Consider the following 22,460-nt stretch of genomic DNA (forward strand, 5'->3'; position numbering starts at 1 on the left):
AACATACCTTGCATAAATATGCAAATATTTAAATAGCTATCTAAAGTAGAGACCTCATATATATTTCATTCTCTGGCTTAAAGATGAGAATGAGTAGGCTTTCATTTTTCTAATCCCATTCTTGTTACATTGTGTGACTGTAGATTTGATGCACCAAAATAATTTTGAGTTCCTAATCTGAAAATGACCCTTTTCTTTGTGAGAACCTGAAGGTCTGGTAGAGTGTGGAGGGAATATCTTGGTGCTGAATTTCTGTGAACAGTCACAGATTTTCCCAAGTGAAGCTAGGATTCTCAACATCATTAGTATTTAGAGCTATTTATCAGATTCTGAAAAGCTCTACTGTGATGTATCTAGCCCAGACTATTCTGATCCTCATGCACACAATGGTACTGAGGACAGTGCTACAACCCTTTGTGTTGAAGTTTTTTCAAAGTATTCTCTAGCAAGAATTGTCATACTGCCATCTACAGACAAAACTGCCCCTACTATAATTATCATTCTGCATCCAATTTTCCTGAATCAGTAGTTATTTTGTTCTCATCTTCTACCAAACTTAAATGAATCCATATATCTATTTGGATACATCTGTAGAATGTAATTGTTTTGATCCCTCTTTGAAGTCAATAGATTTTGTAAAGTTCTACATCAACTGAAAATAATAATAAAAAATAGTTAGAAAGTTGTGTTAGAAACTTGGATTACCTACCGGTCTGGCGTGTACAGACACAGGTGCCTCGAAGGTTGTCACTGGATAGCCACTGTCAGAAACGCTGTAGGGATCTGAACTGCTTGAGGAACACTTGGAGATAGAATCACAGGCCACAAAGGTGTTATCGAGAGGCAGTTCTTGGATGATGTGGTGCTTCGAATTCAGGGGAGTTTCAGGCTGAATCTGGAAGGCAGGCTGTGGAGAGGCAGATTTGTAGTGTCGGGCCAAATCAGGGCTGTCGGGCTTGAAAGTAGTAGGTGTAGTTACCCAATTGTACTTGCCCATGGTTTGCTCTTCTAGATCAATAGGAAGTTCTAGTGTGATGCTGTTTCCATCATTGTCAACATCATCTGCTTTAGTTTCTTCAATAGTGACAAAGTTAAGCAGCAGGTTCTTAGGGGGCTGCTTCTTCTTCTTTTTCTTTTTCTTCATCATTATCATCTGCCTGTTTTCTGGGTTTGGGGTAGCCCATTCGGAATTCTGCTTGTTTTTCTGAGCAGCCTTAAGGTGTGGTGCCTGGCGACATCTTACTACAGCAGTGATGAAAATAACTACAACGACAGTTACGGTGCCAGCAACAGCTGCAACCAGGATCTTGACATAGTCAGTAGTTGGTGAGGATGCCTCAGCTATCTCAGTATTTGGGGTCACTGGTGCTTCAGTGCTTTTGTGTAGCAGTTCATTAATCAGTGCAGCATTGGTCACTGACTCATTCACAAACAGATTGACAGTTACAACACTGAAGAGAGAATCAGGTTGTCCTAAGTCATTAGCTTTGACCAACACTCTGTGTAAACCAAGGTCTGTGACATCACATTTCTCCTTCATTATTATGTTGCCTGTTGTTTCGTTGATTTCAAACAGACCTCTTGTGTTTCCTCCTACAATGCTATAACGAACCTCTGCATTCATGCCAGTGTCATTGTCAACAGCAATTACCTGAAAGACCACTGTTCCTGGATCAGTGGATGGTCGAACCAATTCATAAGAGTAGTTGGAAGGAGGGATAATGAAAACTGGTTTGTTGTCATTGACATCAACCACATTTATGGTTACTTTGGCACTTGAAGAACGTGACACTCTACCACCATCCTCAGCCTTTACATAGAAAGTGTAAGATTCTTGTTTTTCTCTATCAAATGAAATATTTGGTCGGATGACACCAGTTTGTGAATCAATGGTGAAGCCATCATTCTCGTCTAAAATGGAGAGAGTAACTGCAGAATTCTCTCCATAATCAGGATCAGTTACAGTGATTAGTCCCACTGTACCATGTTTTGGAAGGTTTTCTGGGACATAGAAGTTGTATTCATTGTGAGTGAAAACTGGGCTGTTGTCATTCTGATCAATAACACTTACAAAGACTGTGACATTGCTGGTTAAGGGTGGCACCCCGTTATCTTTTGCCAGAACTGTGAATAAATACTTTTCCTCTTTTTCTCTATCTAGTTTCTTCACTACAGTCAGCATGCCTGTACGACGATCCAGGCTGAACTCAGGTGGAGCATCAGGGCCTAGCAGGAAATTGATCTCAGCATTAGACCCACTGTCTGCATCTGTTGCACTTACTTTCGTCAATTGGATGCCAGGAGAGTTATTCTCAGGAATAGAAACGGTTACTAAAGACTGGGTGAAAACTGGAGCATTGTCATTTTCATCTTTCACTTTGATGAAGAGCATTGCTGACTGATTCAAAGGAGGTTTGCCAGAATCTGCAGCCAGTAATTTAATGGCATATTCTTTTGTGGACTCGTAGTCAAGATATGCTGCTGTCTCCAGGAGGAACTGATTACTGAATACTGGCCTTAATCTGAAAGGGATTTCATGATCTGTGAAACATGTCACCCTGCCATTATGGTCCGCATCCTTATCCGTCACAGTTATGAGAGCAATTTTGGTGTTGAATGGAACATTTTCTGAAAGAACAACTGTGTCATTGATTGGATTGACGATGTATCTTATGTCAATGGATGGGACATTATCATTGACATCTGTAACATTTACCAGCACCATTGCTCTTGCTGGAACCAATCCACCATCACTTGCCAAAACCAGTAACTTGTGGTTTGGTGTTTCTTCCCTATCCAGTGGTTCTTTGATTGTGATAAGTCCAGTGGTGGTGTTGAGGTGAAATAATCTTTTGGCAATGTTGGAGACTAGATTGCTGAAAGAGAAGTGGATCCTGGCATTTTCACCTATGTCAGCATCTGTGGCATGGAGCTGTGTCACTGAAGTGCCTACGGGAGCATTTTCTGGTATACTGACTTCAATCTCCGTCTCCTTAAATACTGGGTGGTTGTCATTTGTATCAGTAATACTTACTTGCAAAATAGCAGTACTGGATCTTTGAGGAAAGCCACCATCTTCAACCTTTACTTTCATCACGTAGATATCTTTCTCTTCCCTATCTAACTCCTTTTGAACTATCAGTTGTGGCATCTTCTCTCCTTCTGGTGTTTCAATGACATCGAGGCCAAAAATGTTTTGACCCTGGAAAACATGCAGTGAAGCAGAATTAACTTATGTTCATATAAATTAATATATTAGCATTAATACGAATAATAAAATATAATTTAACTTATGTTAACTTATCTAATGAGAACAATTTTTAGTTTCTTGAAGCCACATAAAAGAGTGGGATCAGTTCAGAAATAGGTGCCAGAAGACTTGAGTTCTAAATCTCAACTCTGCCTATAACAAATGTTGTGACTACAAGCAAGTTACTTTACTTTTCTTGATATTTGCAAAATTAGAGAACTGTGCTAGAAGATGTTCTGGGAAAGGGAGGCTTCAGATTGTAGCATTTTATGGTAATAAAGGTAACTCATTTATGTGAGCTATTTAAGTCTTTTAAAATTATGTGAACTATTTCAGTTTTTTAAGATAAATTATTTTTTATTTCATTTTTCCGTAAGTTATTGGGGTTTAGGTGGTATTTGGTTACATGAGTAAATTCTTTAGTGGTGATTTGTGAGATTTTGGTGCCCCCATCACTGGAGCAATTTACACTGCACCATATTTGTAGTCTTTTATTCCTTGTCACCTTCCCTCTCTTCCCCCCATGTCCCCAATGTCCATTGTATCATTCTTATGCCTTTGCGTCCTCATAACTTAGCTCCCATATATCAGTGAGAACATACAATGTTTGGTTTTCGAACTATTTAAGTTTTCAAAAGAAAAAAGTACATAGAATTTTAAGAAGAATCGTCACTAAATTTTCGCAAGATAAAAGAAGCTGTAAGTGAATTATCCAAGATTATTCCAAATGAATTAAAATAATTTTTACTGTAGATTTCAGTTGTCTAAGATGCTTTTTCAGTACCAAAGTACCGAAATAAAAATATTCTTCCAAGACAACATCATAAGTATCATATATAATAAATACAGCTAAAACCTTTAGCAGATGGAAAAAAATACAAAAACTCTGGTTAAAATATAAACTTGTACAAAATACACAGAATTTCAATATTTCCCATAGGAACACACAATTAAAATGAAATTATCTCACAGATTAACAACGCAATGCTATTTTCTTACTTTTTTTTTTTTTTCTAACCATGCAAGCACAATGAACTAAAATTCACAGATAAAACGTCAAATTGAAAAAGATAGCTTGGGATAGGACCTATTTTCAATTCATGCCCACGAAGTCACAGTATGGGAATATTTTTTTATAAATCCCCTCGGCCAGGCGCGGTGGCTCACGCTTGTAATTCCAGCACTTTGGGAGGCCGAGGAGGGTGGATCATGAGGTCAGGAGATACAGACCATCCTGACTAACACGGTGAAACCCCGTCTCTACTAAAAAAATACAAAAAAAAAAAAAAAAAAAAAAAAAATTAGCCGGGCATGGTGGTGGGTACCTGTGGTCCTAGCTGCTCAGGAGGCTGAGGCTGAGGCAGGAGAATGCCATGAACCCAGGAGGCAGAGCTTGCAGTGAGCCGAGATCGCGCCACTGCACTCCAGCCTAGGCGACAGAGTGAGACTCCCTCTCAAAAAAAAAAAAAAATCCCCTCCCTGAACTACAATAAGATGATCCTTACACACAAATGTAGTGATCTTGCCAGCTCACTGAGGAGAAATGAGAGAGGAGGATTCCTGTCCAGTGTTACTTGCAGCATTATGACAGAGATGAATGAGATAGAAAGGTACTGGAGGGTATGAAGAAAACATCGGAGGAGGACTTTAAGATTCCTATTCATGGGTGATATATATATATATATATATGCACATATATATGTATATACACACACATGTGTACAGCTAAATAATTTTTAATTCTCTATTACATTTTTAACATAAATGTTGTGGACACGTGGCATGGATTGGCTACTGATCTCTCATTTATGTGCTGTGTCATAAAAGAACAGAATAAGATCTGAGGTTATAGTTTTGTCATACCACTGTTTAAAACAAGATCCTAAAAATTAGAACCTAATAAATAATACCAGGTTTTCAGAGACTGCTAGAATATATGATCAGTTTATACATTTCAATCACATTATCTTTTAAAAATTTACCTGTCTTATAATTGCCTATATATAGTCTTATACAATATACAAATGCATCTAATTTTTTCCTCTTATGAATTACTTGAAGATATTTCTGCAAACTTTCAGATTTTGGGGGGGGGGTGCTGAGATTCATTTATACTTTTATTCAACTGCAGTGCCATAATATATCTTTGTGGAGGAATAAAATGTTTATTACAAAATTTAAGATGGCATTTCAGAAATATTAATTAAAATCATTAGCTTGTTCCAACGTGTTTTTAAAATAAATTCACGTGAGCTAACCAAAATGTATTGGTTATTTTGTTTTTAATTCATACAATAAATGTGAGCATTCTATTACTATTTTACTCAGAGCAACAATCAACCTGGCTTTTCCTTGATTATATAGTAAGAAAAATATTTCCATGTTATATGTATTTACAGTTGAAAATTAGCAAGCAAAATCTATTATTTCATATACTGCATATTTTAAGAAAAAATAGAATTTCATGACAACAACATTGAATGTAAGTAAATACCATAACATACTATTATAATTTGATCTAAACAAACAGTGATTTATGATAATTTAATTTTTGTAATGATATTCCAAAAGGTTTTTAGGAAAGTTCAAATCCAAAATGTCTATTTATGGGTAGAAAAAAATAGTTTCTAAATTGTCCTTCATAAAATCCATGGCACTTAGTACTATTCTTTTAATCCTTGACATTCCAATACTGAGTGGCTAATATGGTCAGAGCATTCTCCTAGATGCCAGGGTTATGGTGGTGAATAAACATATTTTACTAATGTGATAAAAGGTAAGTTCTAGCTAAGGTGAAAGAAAAATTAATAACTATGGATTTAATGATGGTATTGATACTAACGGATTTACATTAAGAGAATAATTATATTTTTCATAAGAGCTATATAGGGAAATTATAAGTTATTATTAGATGTTGCATAAACAGAAACAAAGATAGTATAGCATAAAAAGAACAGATAAAATGTTCCAAAGTTCTTAAGTTTCGGAGCCCATTATCCAATTTATGAATACAATACATCTGGGAAAGCGAATTGTGTCAGTTTTAATATTAAAATTTATGTATTTATGTTTGTGCATTTCTTGTTTATATATTTAGTTTTTAGTTTTATGTGTTTGTCTGAATTTTGAGTTGGCCTTTGCTTTCCAAAGCAAATTAAGGCAAGCTTGTGTCAGATGAAAAATCCAAGATCAGCATACTCACTGTCTTTTAATTACTTTATGTGAAATGGCAATAATCTTAAAAATATATTTTTCTAATTCTCAAGGTGATAATGAAATGTACATATTAGTTAATGGATAATGTCACCATTGCTCTTCTGTCTTCCACAACTACTCTGTTCAATATGATGGTAATTAGCCCCAACGGAGCATTTAAATTTAGATTTAAATTAAATGAATTAGATTAATTTAAAAAATCAGTTCCTACTTGCACTAGCCATATTTTAAGTTCTCAACAGCTCCATGTGGCCAGTAGCTACTATGTTGGACACTGAAGATGCAGAACATTTCCATTATTGCACAAATTCTATTGAACTGTACTATCTTAAGGCATCATATTTTTCTTTAAAAAAATCTATGATTATACAGGTGATTGCATGCATAACTCCCATTTTCCCAGATTTTTTAGCGTTCTACAAAGACAGGCTGAGCAAACATATTTAAACTCAATATTGTCCACAGAATTTGAACAGGAGTTGCCCATAGGTTAAGACATAGATAATTTTCAACAAAATTTTGGTGAGACATCTAAGTTGATATCAAAGTGTAGTGCCAACATGAGCTTACTATTATTACTGAATGATGATTCCAGGGCTGTTTTCTGTTCAATCTCCGTCAGGAATAAAGAATGACTAACACATGAATCCAACGTCAGTCCTACCCCAAATGTAGTTAGTTCAACTGAGCTCACATCCACATGAGCAATTAAAACATGGAAGCCTTTTGCCATATGTTTGACCATGACAAGAGGACAATGAGAAAAATGAAAAAGAAGATAAGATGTATGGCTCCTTAATTCATCATCTCCCTATCTTTAGCATAGACACATATTTATATACAAAAAAGTTAAAAGTTTGGGAGAATTGACCTGCACTATCCTGAATTCCAAATCCACTTAAAATTATTTATTTTTGTGTATAGGGGTAAGCTCTCTATGTGTATATCTCTAGGTAATTTACATAAACCTTCATATACTAAAGAATGTGAGTGTAGGGTAATATGGCATGAAGCTTTGTTTAAATGTAAAATCTAAAGATATAGCACCTGGCATATGTGAACACATTCAGAAAACATTTGTTAGATAAATAAATGCATTAATTAAAGTAGTGGTTCTTATTCTAAAAGATAAAAGAAGAAGAGCAGAATTTGGTTGTTCTTAATTCTTAGTCTGTATAGGCACAGGAATACTCTATAACTGTTGACTTTTTTGTTTTGTTTTGTTTTGTTTTGTTTTGTTTTTTATTTTAATAAAACTGTCCAGAAAACAATTTCAAAATTATTTCCTGAAACAACTACTTCTTTTCTGTTCAAAAATGTAATAAAAGCCAAAGTGTCAATTGCTAGTAAAATTTTACAACCTAGTTGTAAAACTTGATTTTCAGAATAAATTATGACAAATACTAAGTGTTGTATGTAGCCAGTACATTATTGAAAAAATACAAAATCCTACATCTGTCATACATGGATACGTGTGATCAACAAAGAAAACAAAAATCAGGGAAGAAAATAATATACATGAACTGTAAGCAAGAATCATTTACACATGATATGTTGATTTTTGGATTCTGATATCTGAAATGGCATTGATCTCTAGTATATAAAAGTGCCAATTCAGGTTGAGGTCATGAAAAATTTGTGGACTTTCTAATAACCTCATCCTAATAACCTTCATTTGTGAGTGATATTTCTTCCTAAATTCAAAAACAAGCTTTAGGATTGCAAACCTAAGGCAAAAACTGCTGAAATAAGCAAGATAAAGCCCTTCTGAGACTTTAATTCTTTGTGAAGATTTGTAAAATCCAAAAAAAATAAAGTTGATGTAGGATGTGAAACTTGCAAGAGAAGTATTTTTTTTTCTTTTAAAAAATTGATAAGGGATATTCATTGCCAAATAAAGAGCCATATATTTTGCCTATTGTCCTGGGAAAGAATTAATGAGACAACTGTAGAAAACATTTTTGACATATGCATGTGCAAGACACCACTTCATTGCCTATTGGAAGGCAATAAATAACACAGCACTTTTAGAGCTATAAATCTGGTACAGTTGCCCAGAAAATGCATACAGTGCCAGTAAGTACTAAAAATAGTTCCAAAGAGATCTAGTTCTAAAACTGATTAAAAGCCATTTACTCTTTAGATCGAGGAATGCTGGTGGAAAGACTAAAAATTTATTTCTGACTTTCACCACTGCTTGATTTATCAATGACTAATCTGATATTTAAATTTTTTGGTCACTTTTCTCTTAATATTACTGATACTTCTTTGGGCCACAGGAATGCAAGAACATAGATTCAAATAGATAACACTACAATAAAATGGCTATTCTAGAAAACATTAAGGAAATACTTTAATACATATTAAATATTATCAATACAGATATAATAGGTATTATCATAAATTCACTTTCATTCCACTAAAAATTTATTGGTTTGCTATAGGCTGTCTAAAACTATTAGGGGGAATAGCAACTGTTGCTTATATATTCAATACGGTGGTGCCACTTACAGTCTATGCACTACTTCTAGAACATTTATTTCAGAATTCATTTGTAGCCTTGTCAAGGGAAATACAATAAAAAATAGATTACAATAAAATGTTCCAAGCCGTTAGTCACATATCTGCTGATAACCCTAAGGTCACCAAGTCCCTCGCTACTTTAAGGTCATACTAAGGAAAGGAGAGTGATGTGTAAGAAAACATGATCTCTCTTTAAGAAAACACCATCTCTCTTTGGGTAGGAAAACACTATCTCTCATTGGAAGAAATAAGTTTACATTAAAATATTAATAATAGTATTGTTAATTTTGATAAAGCCACATACAAGGCTTTACATGTATTTTTTTTTCCACTAGGACTTAGCAAAACCTGTTTTGTAGAACAGTACTATTCATAGCATGTGGTTCTCTTTTTTTAATGTTAGTACAAAGAATAGAAATTTATGCTATTGATTTATTTTCCTCTATTTTGTCAGATTTCAAAATTAAGAACAGTCTTTGTTTTTCCCTTTTGACAAAAGAGTAGGCACTCAGGAAGGTTCTTGAAAATGATAGAATTTTTGTACTAAGTTCTGTTTTAATGTGTACTTCCCCCAACTTTGTTTTTATAAAAAATATATAATAAATACCATTTCATTTTTTCTGGCCTTGTGTCCACTATCACTACTCTGGTTCCTCCATCCGAGGGAACAACAAAATGATTGTATTATGTTATTTGGAATATGTACTCAGATCAAAATGTCTTGAAGTGTTAATTTAAATTCACAATGTTTTAAGCTGGAACAAAGGAGATTTAATTGAAGATATTAGGGTTGTTATATCCATGAGAACAGTGAAGCAAATCTATTTTTCAGGTCTCCATTTTTTTTAGTCTATTCTTCCCTTGATTTTGAAAAGTCAGCTTTTGGTTTTCAGAAGTAAAGGAAAATCTTAAACATATGACTTAATGTGAAGTATAGAAATGAAACACAAGACATAATCTGATTAATTCTGTAAACATCCTAGCAGGAACCAATCATTTTTTACTAGCATGCATAATAATTCAGAATTCTCTTTTTTACGTGTTTCATTTGCTTGTGCTCACACGTGCACTTGTATTCTCTGTCTCGCTCTTTGACTCTATCTCTGCCTCTCTTCAGTTTCTAAAACCTGCAATGGCTAAGCATGCCTTATACTATAGCAAAACTCTTTAATATTTTGCAAATGTTTAAAATACAAATTGGCCTTGACCCAGAGATTTCATTTATTTGAAAATATTTCCTTTTAAAGACTGTATTTCAAACATGTAATTTTAATCACTAAATGCTTTTAATTGGGAAGATATGCAATACAAATGAAATGCCACTCCTAATTGTTGCTAATCAGCCCTTTTTAGCAGCTGCTCTCTTGTGCTTAAGTTAGATGAGCTGTATTCATAAGAAAAATATAGTATATTCAACCACTGAATACTAGTACTAGAACAGACTTCAGATATCATCTAGCCTTACTTCTCCTCTTATGAAAAGGACACTAAGACACAGTAACATTAGGTGACTTGCCCGTGATCACACGGTTTATTGCAGAGCCAGATTTGAAAGTCAAGTCTCTTAGTTTTTAGTTCAATGATTTTTTCACTGAAACATGGTTACTTCTCAAAAGGGAAGTCCTTTTGATGCTGGCAAGAACTCTGTACTCTGGAGAGCTCTCAGTATGAGAAACTCATCAGGTAATTACTGCCCAAAAAGAGCAAAAGCAAAACAAAAACTACTGTGTTTTCTGATCCCAGAATATTGAGCTACTGATAAAAAGATTTCTTCCCTGCGCCCTTCAAAACTACCACCCGTAAAAGTAATGTTTATTGAAAAAAGAAACCAAAGAAATATCATCTAAAATTTTAAGAGTACATAAATAAATACAATTTTAACTTGCTAATTTAAGAATATGAATAAATATTAAGAGTGTTATTATTTCTATGTATAAATTGAGTCAGTTTCTCAAAATAAAATTCACCATTACTATTCTTCAATAGCGGGTATAAAGTATTTTACATTTTTTTTTAATTTATTTATTATTATTATACTTTAAGTTGTAGGGTACATGTGCACAACGTGCAGGTTTGTTACATATGTATACTTGTGCCATTTTGGTGTGCTGCACCCATCAACTCGTCATTTACATCAGGTATAACTCCCAGTGCAATCCCTCCCCCCTCCCCCCTCCCCATGATAGGCCCCGGTGTGTGATGTTCCCCTTCCCGAGTCCAAGTGATCTCATTGTTCAGTTCCCACCTATGAGTGAGAACATGCGGTGTTTGGTTTTCTGTTCTTGTGATAGTTTGCTAAGAATGATGGTTTCCAGCTGCATCCATGTCCCTACAAAGGACACAAACTCATCCTTTTTTATGGCTGCATAGTATTCCATGGTGTATATGTGCCACATTTTCTTAATCCAATCTGTCACTGATGGACATTTGGGTTGATTCCAAGTCTTTGCTATTGTGAATAGTGCTGCAATAAACATACGTGTGCATGTGTCTTTATAGCAGCATGATTTATAATCCTTTGGGTATATACCCAGTAATGGGATGGCTGGGTCATATGGTACATCTAGTTCTAGATCCTTGAGGAATCGCCATACTGTTTTCCATAATGGGTGAACTAGTTTACAATCCCACCAACAGTGTAAAAGTGTTCCTATTTCTCCACATCCTCTCCAGCACCTGTTGTTTCCTGACTTTTGAATGATCGCCATTCTAACTGGTGTGAGATGGTATCTCATTGTGGTTTTGATTTGCATTTCTCTGATGGCCAGTGATGATGAGCATTTTTTCATGTGTCTGTTGGCTGTATGAATGTCTTCTTTTGCATTTCTTAGAAGATTTTCTTAAAAATTTCTTGTAAAAAGGTCCTTTAAGAACATTCTAAGAAAAGTCCAAAAGCTTTTTATTTTGCAGGTGTACTTTATCTGAACTATTGTTTTAAAGAAGCAGGGTAACGATCTAATGGTAAATTTTAATGAAAATTCGTGATTAGGTTAAACTTTAAAAAAATCAGTAATCAAAAATGAAAATATGATCCTTTACTACTAATAGACACTGCTGTAAACCTAACTGATTGCTTATTAATGTCAGGAAAATAATAAAACTAGAGTTGCCTCTGGTTCATTGTATGTCAGAGAAAACTTCAGGTAAAGGAAGTCAGTACATAATACAACTTCAAGAAGGGAAAATAGTGCCAAAAATTTAAGGTCATAGGAAGGTATTTTACCTTTTAAGTCTCAGGGCTTCTTGAGTGCTTCTAACTCTGATTGGTTCTACCTTCTAAATTGCTAAAAGATCTCAACCAATTTCTTTTGGATCTACTATCATCATAGTCCAGAAATCTCCTTTTCTCTAAAAGAAGATTTCAGTTTCTATATCACATGAGAAGGCCACTTCTTATGTGTCCCATGGCCTCTGACTACTGATTAAATGGATGTCATAATAAAGATGGTGGCAAATTTTGGTGAGAGAAGTTTGATAAATGACAAATTTGTCCATAGATCACATTCTTTTGGAAATGGGTAAGCACTGTAAGAACAGTTCATATCTTTTGCTCTTTAATGCAAATGGAGTTTCAAATTGGCAGTAACTAGTCAGAGATGGCTCGTTCTAATCAAGTCCTTGGTGACTAATTGGAAGTCATTAATGCTATCTATAGTGGGTGAATGACAGAATCTTGTGGTAGATTTTTGTTGTTGTTGTTATTTTTGGTCACTAAAACATTGGTCACATATATAGAATGAAAGTCCCACATTTCTCAGTGACCTGGTTTTTTAAAAAGTAGGATGTAGCCCAAGTGGAATCAAACCTCCACAGGTGGGGTTGAGAAGCTGAAGGATGGCACGGGAGAGGCAGCAAATTTGGGTCTTTTTCTCCCTTGAACATTTCAAACACATCAAAAAATTTTTTTTTCCCAGTGGAGGTGAAGGACTGAGAATCATAGATGTGTCTTTTTTTTTTATAAATTTGGATTTTAACTAAAATGCATATTCTTCTTTGTTGGAGGTAAGACTAGTCAAGGAATGGGGAGTATGGGATGGTTGTGATATGCATCCGGGATAAGTGATAACTGAAGTAAAAAGAGAAAAGTTTAGGGCAGAAAATATGAGGCCATGCACAGAGGGGCTAAAGAAAGCTTCAGGTAAGTCCATTCATAAAGTCTATCCTGTTGGCCCTGACCCCATGGGATATATCTGGAGATGTTAAAAGGGCCTTACCTCTGACTCATACTTTCCTGCTTTAATTTAGGGGGAGGCAGAATTCATTGCCATTTGTCTTAATAGTTTCTGATTCTGTTTTAGAAGAAAGTACCATGTCTTCTGAGATGATTTCTGACTCTTCATTACCTCTGACTCATCTTTAAACAACTCATTGATAGGACAAATGTCACTAGTTTTCTGTAAGTATAACTACTGTTTATATATTTAGGGATTCTTTACCTACTCGAATTTACTAGAAGTATTTAATATTTCTAGTTAAAATACTATGCCCCATGGCAACGAAGTTAGGAGTGATTTAAGTTATGTTTGAGATAAAGTTGAATTAAGAGAAACAATGATATTTTTGTACTACTAGTGAATTTTTTCTTCAAGTGCGGTGAATATAACACTCTTTAATCAGGGCATCGATACAACATAGTCTCTAACCTCCATCCAGAGATTAATTACATGTATGAAATTACACCAAAATTAATTAAAATGATGTACTGAAAGTCAGAACCAGTATTTTATGGCACAACATTCAGCAACTATGTAAGTCATTGGAATAACTAAAATTTCCATTCATAACCAGTTAACCAATTCTTTACAGATCCAGCAAATGACAAGCTTAAAGACACTGGTCCCAGTTTTGCTCAATGAAACACAGACATTTTTAATGACTGATAGCAGTTTAGATAAAAATGATTATGGGTGTTTGGTCGAAAATATTTTTTCATATGCCACAATACTAAAAGAAAAAAAAATACCATAATAAAAGACAGAGCAAGATGGCAGAATAGAAGTTTCCATTGATCATCCTCACCACAAGGACACAAATTTAACGTCTATCTACAAAGAAAAAACACCTTCATAGGAATGAAAAAATCAGGTGAGCACTCATAGTACTTAGTTTGAAATTCATACCCCAATAAAGGCACTGAAGAGATTAAAAAAATAAAAAAAAAAAGTTGAATCACCAAAGCCACTTCTCCTCCCCCGACTGCCGCAGTGGCCTCATGGTACAGAGAGTTTCTCTGGGCACTGGGGGAGGAAGAATACAGCAATTGTGAGCCATTGAACTCAGTGCTGTTCTGTTAGAGCAGAAAGAAATACCAGACCAAACGCAGCTGGCAATCACCCACAGAGGGGGCATTTAAACCAACCCTATCTGGTGGGGAACCACTGATCCCAGTGGTCCAAATTTGAATTCTCACAAACCTTTCCACCAAGGGCCCAAGTGCTCTAGGTCTCTAAGTAAACTTAAAAGGCAGTCTAGACCATAAGGATTACAACTCTTAGGCAAGGCCTAAGGCAGAACTGGGCATAGGACAGTGAACTGGGATGGCATGCAGCATACTGAGACACCAACTGGGGAACCATCCCCTGTCCCCTAACCCAAGGCTGCACAGTTCATGGCTCCAAAAGAGACACCTTCCTTCCACTTAGGAAGGAGAGGGAAGAGTGGGGAGGTCTCTCTCTTACATCCTGGATACCAGCTCAGCCACAGCAGCATAAGGCACTGGATAGAGTCATGAGGCCCCCATTCCAGGCCCTAGCTCCAAGATGACATTTCTAGACAGTTGGCTTCAGGTACCAGCATGGCAACGGGGGAGCAGAGCACCAAGTGGGCTTTTAGGGTCCTCAATTCCAGGACACAACCCTTGAGTAGCATTTCTGGACCTGTGCTGGAATAGAGGGGAGCCCATTATCCTGAAGGGTGAATTCCATGCCAGGCAGCAATCACCACAAGCTGACTTAAGAGCCTTTGGGTCTTAAGGGAATATCAGCAGTAGTTTGGCAGGACTCCTTGTGGCCTGGGGTGGCTACAGGGTGAGGCTTCTAGACACACAGAACCAACCAAGATTTCACCAGGAAGAAATTTAAATGCTCAACAGGCCAATAACTAGTAATGAGATCAAAGCTGTAATAAAAAAGTCTCTCAGTAAAGAAAAGCCTGGAACCCAATGGCTTTATGCTGAATATTACCAAACATTCAAACAAGAACTAATACCAATCCTACTAAAACTATTGCAAAAAATAGAGAAGGAGAGAATATTTCCAGACTCATTTTATGAGACGAACATTACGCAGACACCAAAACCAGACTAAGACACATCAAAAAAAGAAAACTGGGTGGTGGCAGGGCCAAGATGAGTGGCGGTGGGGCCAAGATAGCTGATTAGATGCGGGTGTGGTTGGCAGCTCCCACCAAGAAGAACAAAAAAAGCTAGCGCATCCTGCACCATCAACTAAGGTAACCAGGTTCTCACATTGGGACTGACTAGGTGGTTGATGCAACCCATGGAGAGAGAAAAGCATGGTGGAGTGAAGGCCCACCTGCTAGTTGCACAGGGCAAGGGGAGTTCCTACCCTCAGCCAAGGGAGGGGGTGATTGTGCTACCCTGCTCAGGAAATCATGCTTTTTCAACCTATCTGTGCAACTCAGGGATTAGGAGATCCCTTTGGGAGCCTATGCCACCAGGGCTTTGGGTCCCAACCACAGAACTGTGCAGAATATCAGCAGCTGCTCGGCTTGCACCCAGCGGCAGCGGGCTGGAGACTAAGATGACTAGGTTCTTGGGGGAGGTGCGGCAGCCAGTCCTGTGGCTCCAAACAGCCATTTTCTGCTGCCAGGGCCAGACAGACTGGAAGGTTTTGACTGGGAGGAATTCTCCACAGTGCGGCACAGTGGCTGTGACAGACTGTGGCCAGATTGCTTCTTTAGGTGGGACCTGGATCTCTCCTTCTTCATTGGGCAAGGCCTCCCTGCAGGAATATCAGTAACTCCAGTCAGGGGTTTATGGACAGAACTCTGATCTCCCGGGGACAGACACAATCTGAAATGATAAAGGGGATATCACCACCTACCCAAAGAAATACAAACAACCAACAGAGAATACTATAAACACCTCTATGCAAATAAACTAGAAAATCTAGAAGAAACTGATAAATTCCTGGAAACATATACCCTCCCAAAACTGAACCAGGAAGAAATTGAATCCCTGAAGAGACCAATAATGAGTTATGAAATTGAAGGAGTAATAAATAGCTTACCAAAAAAATAAAGCCCAGGACCAGATGGATTTACAGCTGAATTCTACCAGAGGTACAAAGAGGAGCTGATAACATTTCTTCTGAAACTCTTCCAAACAACTGAAAAGGTGGGACTCCTCCCTAATTCATTTTATGAGGCCAGCATCATTCTTATACCAAAACCTCACAGAGATACAACCAAAAAAAAAAAAAAAAAAGAAACTTCAGGCCAATATCCTTAATGAACATCAATACAAAAATCCTCAATAAAATACTGGCAAACTGAATCCAGCAGCAAATAAAAAAGCTTATCCACCACGATCAAGTCGGCTTTATCCTCAAGATGCAAAGCTGGTTCAACATACACAAATAAATGAACATAATTCATCACGTAAACAGAACTAAAGACAGAAACTTCATACTTATCTAAATAGATACCAAAAACGCCTTCAATAAAATTCAACAATGCTTCATGTTAAAAACTCTCAACGAACTAACTATCGAAGAAACATATCTCAAAATAATAAGAGCCATCTATGACAAACCCATAGCCAATATCATATTGAATGGGCAAAAGCTGGAAACATCCACTTTGAAAACCGGCACAAGACAAGGATGCCCTCTCTCACCACTCCTATTCAACATAGTATTAGAAGTTGTGGCCAGGACAATCAGGCAAGAGAAAGAAATAAAACGTACTCAAATAGGAATAGAGGAAGTCAAATTGTCTTTGTTTGCAGATGAGATGATCCTATATCTAGAAAACCACATTGTCTCAGTCCAAAAGCTTCTTAAGCTGATAAGTAACTTCAGTAAAGTCTCAGGATATAAAATCAGTGTGGAAAAATCACAAGCATCCCTAAACACCAACAGCAGATAAGCAGAGAGCCAAATCATGAATGAACTCCAATTCAAAATTGCTATAAAGAGAATCAAATACCTAGGAATTCAGCTAACAAGGGAAATGAAGGACCTCTTCAAGAACTACAAATGACTGCTCAAAGAAATCAAAGAGGACACAAACAAATGGAAAAATATACCATGCTCATGGATAGGAATAGTCAATATTGTCAAAATGTCCACACTGCCTAAAGTGGTTTATAGAGATGCTATTCCCATTAAACTACCATTGGGATTCTTCACATAATTAGAAAAAATATATATTTTAAAATTCATATAGAATCAAAAAAGAAACTATATACCCAAGAAAATTCTAAGCAAAAACAACAAAGCTGGAGGCATCATACTACCTGACATCAAACTACACTAAAATGCTACATTAACCAAAATAGCACAGTACTGCTACAAAAACAGACACATAGACAAATGCAACAGAATAGAGAACTCAGAAATAAGACAGCACAGTTTATCTGATATTTGATAAACCTGAAAAAGAAACAACAACAACAAGCAATGGGGAAAGGGTTCCTTTTTTTAATAAATGGTGCTGGGAGAACTGGCTAGCCATATGCAGAAAATTGAAATTGGACCCCTTCCTTACACCTTATATCAAAATTAACTCAAGATAGATGAATGACTTAAATGTAAAACCCAAAACTATAAAAACCCTAGAAGGAAATCTAGGCAATACCATTCAGGAAATAGGCAAGGGCAAAGATTTCATGATGAAAATGTCAAATGCAACTGAAACAAAAGCAAAAATTGACAAATGGGATATAATTAAACTAAAGAGCTTCTGCACAGCAAAAGAAACAATCATCAGAGTGAACAAACAACCTACAGAATGGGAGAAAATTTTTGCAATCTATCCCTGTGATAAAGGTCTCATATAAAGAATCTATAAGAAACTTAAACAAATTTATAAGAAAAAAACATTAAAAAGTGGGCAAAGGACATGAACAGACACTTCACAAAAGAAGATATACATGCGACCAACAAACATATGGAAACAAAGCTCAACATCACTGATCACTAGAGAAATGTAAATCCAAATCACAATGAGATACTATCTCAGGACAGTCAGAATGACAATTATTAAAATGTCCACAAAATACAGATTCTGGCCAGGCTGTAGAGAAATAGAAATGCTTTTACACTGTTGTTGTAAACTGTGGGTTCATTAAACCTCTTTTTCTTTATAAATTACCCAGTCTCGGGTATGTCTGTACTAGCTGTGTGAGAATGGACTGATTCAGTAAACTGGTACCAGTAGAGTGGTGTGCTGCTGTAAAGATACCCCCAAATTTGGAAATGACTTTGCAACTGAGTAACAGGCACAGACTGGAACAGTTTGGAGGGATCTGGAGAAAACAAGAAGACGTGGGAAAGTTTGGAACTTCCTAGAGACTTGTTGAATGGCTTTGACCAAAATGCTGATAGTGAAATGGAAAATGAAGTCCAGGCTGAGGTGGTCTCAGATGAAGATGAGGAACTTGTTGAGAACTGGAGCAAAGGTGACTCTTGCTATGTTTTAGTGAAGAGACTGGCGGCATTTTGTCCCTGCCCTAGAGATATGTGGAACTTTGAATTTGAGAGAGATGATTTAGGGTATCTGGCAGAAGAAATTTCTAAGCAGCAAAGTGTTCAAGAAATGACTTGGGTACTGTTAAAAGCATTCAGTGTTATGTATTCACTACAATATGGTTTGGAACTTATGAAATTTGTGTCTAAAAGGAAAGCAGAGCATAAAAGTTTGGAAAAATTGCAGCCTGACAATGTGATTGAAAAGAGAAACCCATTTTCTGAAGAGAAATTCAAGCTGACTGCAAAAGTGTGCATAAGCAACAAGGAGCCAAATATCAATCAAGAAGACAATGGGGAAAACGACTCCAGGACACGTCAGCAGTCTTCATGGCAGCCTCTCCCATCACAAGATGGGAGGCCTAGGAGAAAAAAAAATTGTTTCATGAGCTGGGACCAGGGCCTTGCTGCTTAGTGCAGTTTGGGGACTTGATGACCTACATCTCAGCCGCAGCTAAAAGTGTCTGATGTAGAGCTCAGGCTGTTGCTTCAGAGGGTGGAAGCCCCAAGCCTTGGTGGCTTATATGTGGTGTTGGGCATGAGGGTGAACAGAAATCAAGAACTGAGGTTGGGGAATCTCCATCAAGATTTCAGAGGATGTATGGAAACAACTGGATGTCTAGGCAGAAGTATGCTACAGGGACAGAGCATTCATGGAGAACCTCTGCAAGGGCATGGCAGAAGGGAAATGTAGGGTGGGAGCCCTCACAAAGAATCCCCACTGGTACACTATCTAGTGGAGCTGTGAGAAGAGGACCACTGTCCTCTAGACCCCAGAATGGTAGATCCATTGACAACTTACACCATGTGCCTAGAAAAGCCACAGACACTCAACACCAGCCTGTGAAATCAGCCAGGAGAGGGGCTATACCCTGCAAAGCCACAGGGGTGGAGCTGCCCAAGACCATGGGAACCTACCTCTTGCATGAGCATGACCTGAGTGTGAGACGTGGTGTCAAAGGAGATCATTTTTGACTTTAAGATGTGACTGCCCTATTGGATTTCAGACTTTTACAGGGCCTGTAGCCCCTTTATTTTGGTCAATTTCTCCCATTTGGAATGGGTATATTTATCCAATGTTTGTATCCCCATTGTATCTAGAAAGTAACTTGCTATTGATTTTATAGGCTCATAGGTGGAAGGGGCTTGCCTTGTCTCACATGAGACTTTGGACTTGGACTTTTGAGTTAATATTGAAATAAGACTTTGGGGGACAGCTGGGAAGCTATGATTGGCTTTAAAATGTGAAGACAAGAGTTTTGGGAGAGGCCAGGGGCAGAATAATATGGTTTGGCTGTGTCCCCACCCAAATTTCAAATTGCAGCTCCCATAATTCCCACGTGTCATGGGAGGAACCTGGTGTGAGGTAATTGAATCATGGAGGCATGTCTTTCCTGTGCTGTTCTTGTGACAGTGAATAATCTCATGAGATCTGATGGTTTTATAAAAGGGAGTTCCCCTGCACACGCTCTCTCTTGCCAGCCTCCATGTAAGACCTGCCTTTCTCCTCCTTTGCCTTGTGCCATGATTGTGAGGCCTCCCCAGCCACGTGGAACTGTGTGAGTCAATTAACCCTATTTTTCTTTATAAATTACCCAGTGTCAGGTATGTCTTTATTAGCAGCATGAGAACAGACTAATATAACCTAGGACAGAAATACTATTTGACCCAGCAATCCCATTATTGGGTATATATGCAAGGGAATATACATTATTCTACTATACAGGTACATGCACGTGTATGTTCATTGCAGTACTATTCACAATAGCAAAGATGTGGAATCAATCCAAATGTCAATCAATTATAGACTGGATAAAGAAAATGTGGTACATATACATAATGGAATACTCTGCAGCCATAAAAAGGAATGAGATCATGTCCTTTGCAGTGACACGGGTGGAGCTGGAAGCCATTATCCTCCGCAAACTAACACAGGAACAGAAAATCAAACACCACATGTTCTAACTTGTAAGTGGGATCTGAACGATGTGAACGCATGGACACAGGGAGAGGAACACCACATACTGGGGCCAGTTAGGGAAGGACAGCATCAGCTAACTAGCTAATGCATGCTGGGTTTAATACCTACATGATGGGTTGATAGGTGCAGCAAATCACCATGGAACACATTTATCTCTGTAATGAACTGCACATCCTGCACATGTACCCTGGAACTTAAAAATAATAATAAAAAGGCCGGGCGCGGTGGCTCAAGCCTGTAATCCCAGCACTTTGGGAGGCCGAGATGGGCGGATCATGAGGTCAGGAGATCGAGACCATCCTGGCTAACACGGTGAAACCCCATCTCTACTAAAAAATACAAAAAACTAGCCGGGCGAGGTGGCGGGCGCCTGTAGTCCCAGCTACTCGGGAGGCTGAGGCAGGAGAATGGCGGGAACCCGGGAGGCGGAGCTTGCAGTGAGCCGAGATCTGGCCACTGCACCCCAGCCTGGGCGACAGAGCGAGACTCCGCCTCAAAAAAAAAAAAAAAAAAAAAAAAAAAAAATAATAATAATAAAAAGAGAAAACTACAAGCAAATATCTCTGATGACTATTAATGCAAAAATCCTCAACAAAATACTAGCAAACCAAATTCAACAGTACATTAGAAAGATCATTCATCATAACCAAGTGGGATTTACCCCTGGTAAACAAGGACGGTTCAACATATGCAAATCCATGTGAGACATCATCAACAGCATGAAGGATAAAAACCATATGATCATTTCAATTGATGCTGAAAAAGCATTTGATAAAATTGAACATCCCTTCATGACAAAAACCCTCTAAAAACTGGGGATAGAAGGACCATATCTAAACATAATTAAAGCCATATATGAAAGACTCACAGCTAGTATCATACTAAATGTGGAAAAATGGAAATTCTTCCCTCTAAGATCTGGAACATGACAAGGATGCCCACTGTCACCACTATTATTCAACATAGTACTGGTAGTCCTAGCTAGAGCCATCAGATAAGAGAAAGATATAAAGGTTATCCAAATTGGAAAGGAAGAATTCAAATTATGATTGTTTGCTGATAATATGATCTTATATTTGGAACAAACTAAAGACTCCACAAGAAAACTATTAGAACTGATAAACAATTTCAGTAAAGATGCAGGATCCAAAATCAACATACAAATGTCAATACCACTTCTATATGTCAACAGTGACCAATGTGACAAAGAATTTAAAAATTATTTCCATTTATAATAGCCACACAAAAAATTAAATACCTAGGACTTAACTTATCCAAAAAGTAAAAAATCTCAATCATGAAAACTATAAAACAGTGATGAAAGCAATTGAAGAGGGCACCAAAAAAGGTAAAAATATTCCATGTTCATAGATTAGAAGAATCAAAATTGCTAAAATGTCCATACTACTTAAAGCAATCTACAGGTTCAATGAATCCCAATAAAAATTCCAGTGATATTCTTCACAGAAATAGAAAAAAATCCTCAAATTTGTATAGAAACACACAAAAAAACCCAGTATAGACAAAGTTATCCTGAGCAAAAAGAACAAAACTGAAGGAATCACATTACCTGACTTCAAGTTATACTACACAGCTATAGTAACCAAAATGGCATGGTATTGGCATAAGAACAGACACATATATCAATGGAACAGAACAGACAACCCCGAAACAAATCCTCAGTATTACAGTGAAATAACATTTGACAAGGGTGCCAAAAACATACACTGGGGAAAATACAATCTCTTCAATAAACGGTGCTGGGAAAACCTGATATCCA

At 37.1% G+C, this 22,460-nt stretch overlaps 1 protein-coding gene across 3 annotated transcripts in view; it reads right to left on the minus strand.

Annotated features, from left to right (window-relative positions):
- PCDH11X (protocadherin 11 X-linked) overlaps positions 1 to 22,460 on the minus strand; it is a 790,323-nt gene that overhangs the window by 700,173 nt on the left and 67,690 nt on the right. For all 3 annotated transcript variants that reach the window (XM_073013537.1, XM_073013535.1, XM_073013536.1), the window contains exon 3: positions 710 to 3,202. In XM_073013537.1, coding sequence (XP_072869638.1) covers positions 710 to 3,202 — 2,493 coding nt within the window. The remainder of the gene's footprint in view (positions 1 to 709; positions 3,203 to 22,460) is intronic.

The sequence above is a fragment of the Chlorocebus sabaeus genome, chromosome X, assembly GCF_047675955.1.
Source record: "Chlorocebus sabaeus isolate Y175 chromosome X, mChlSab1.0.hap1, whole genome shotgun sequence".
NCBI classification, from domain to species: domain Eukaryota; kingdom Metazoa; phylum Chordata; class Mammalia; order Primates; family Cercopithecidae; genus Chlorocebus; species Chlorocebus sabaeus.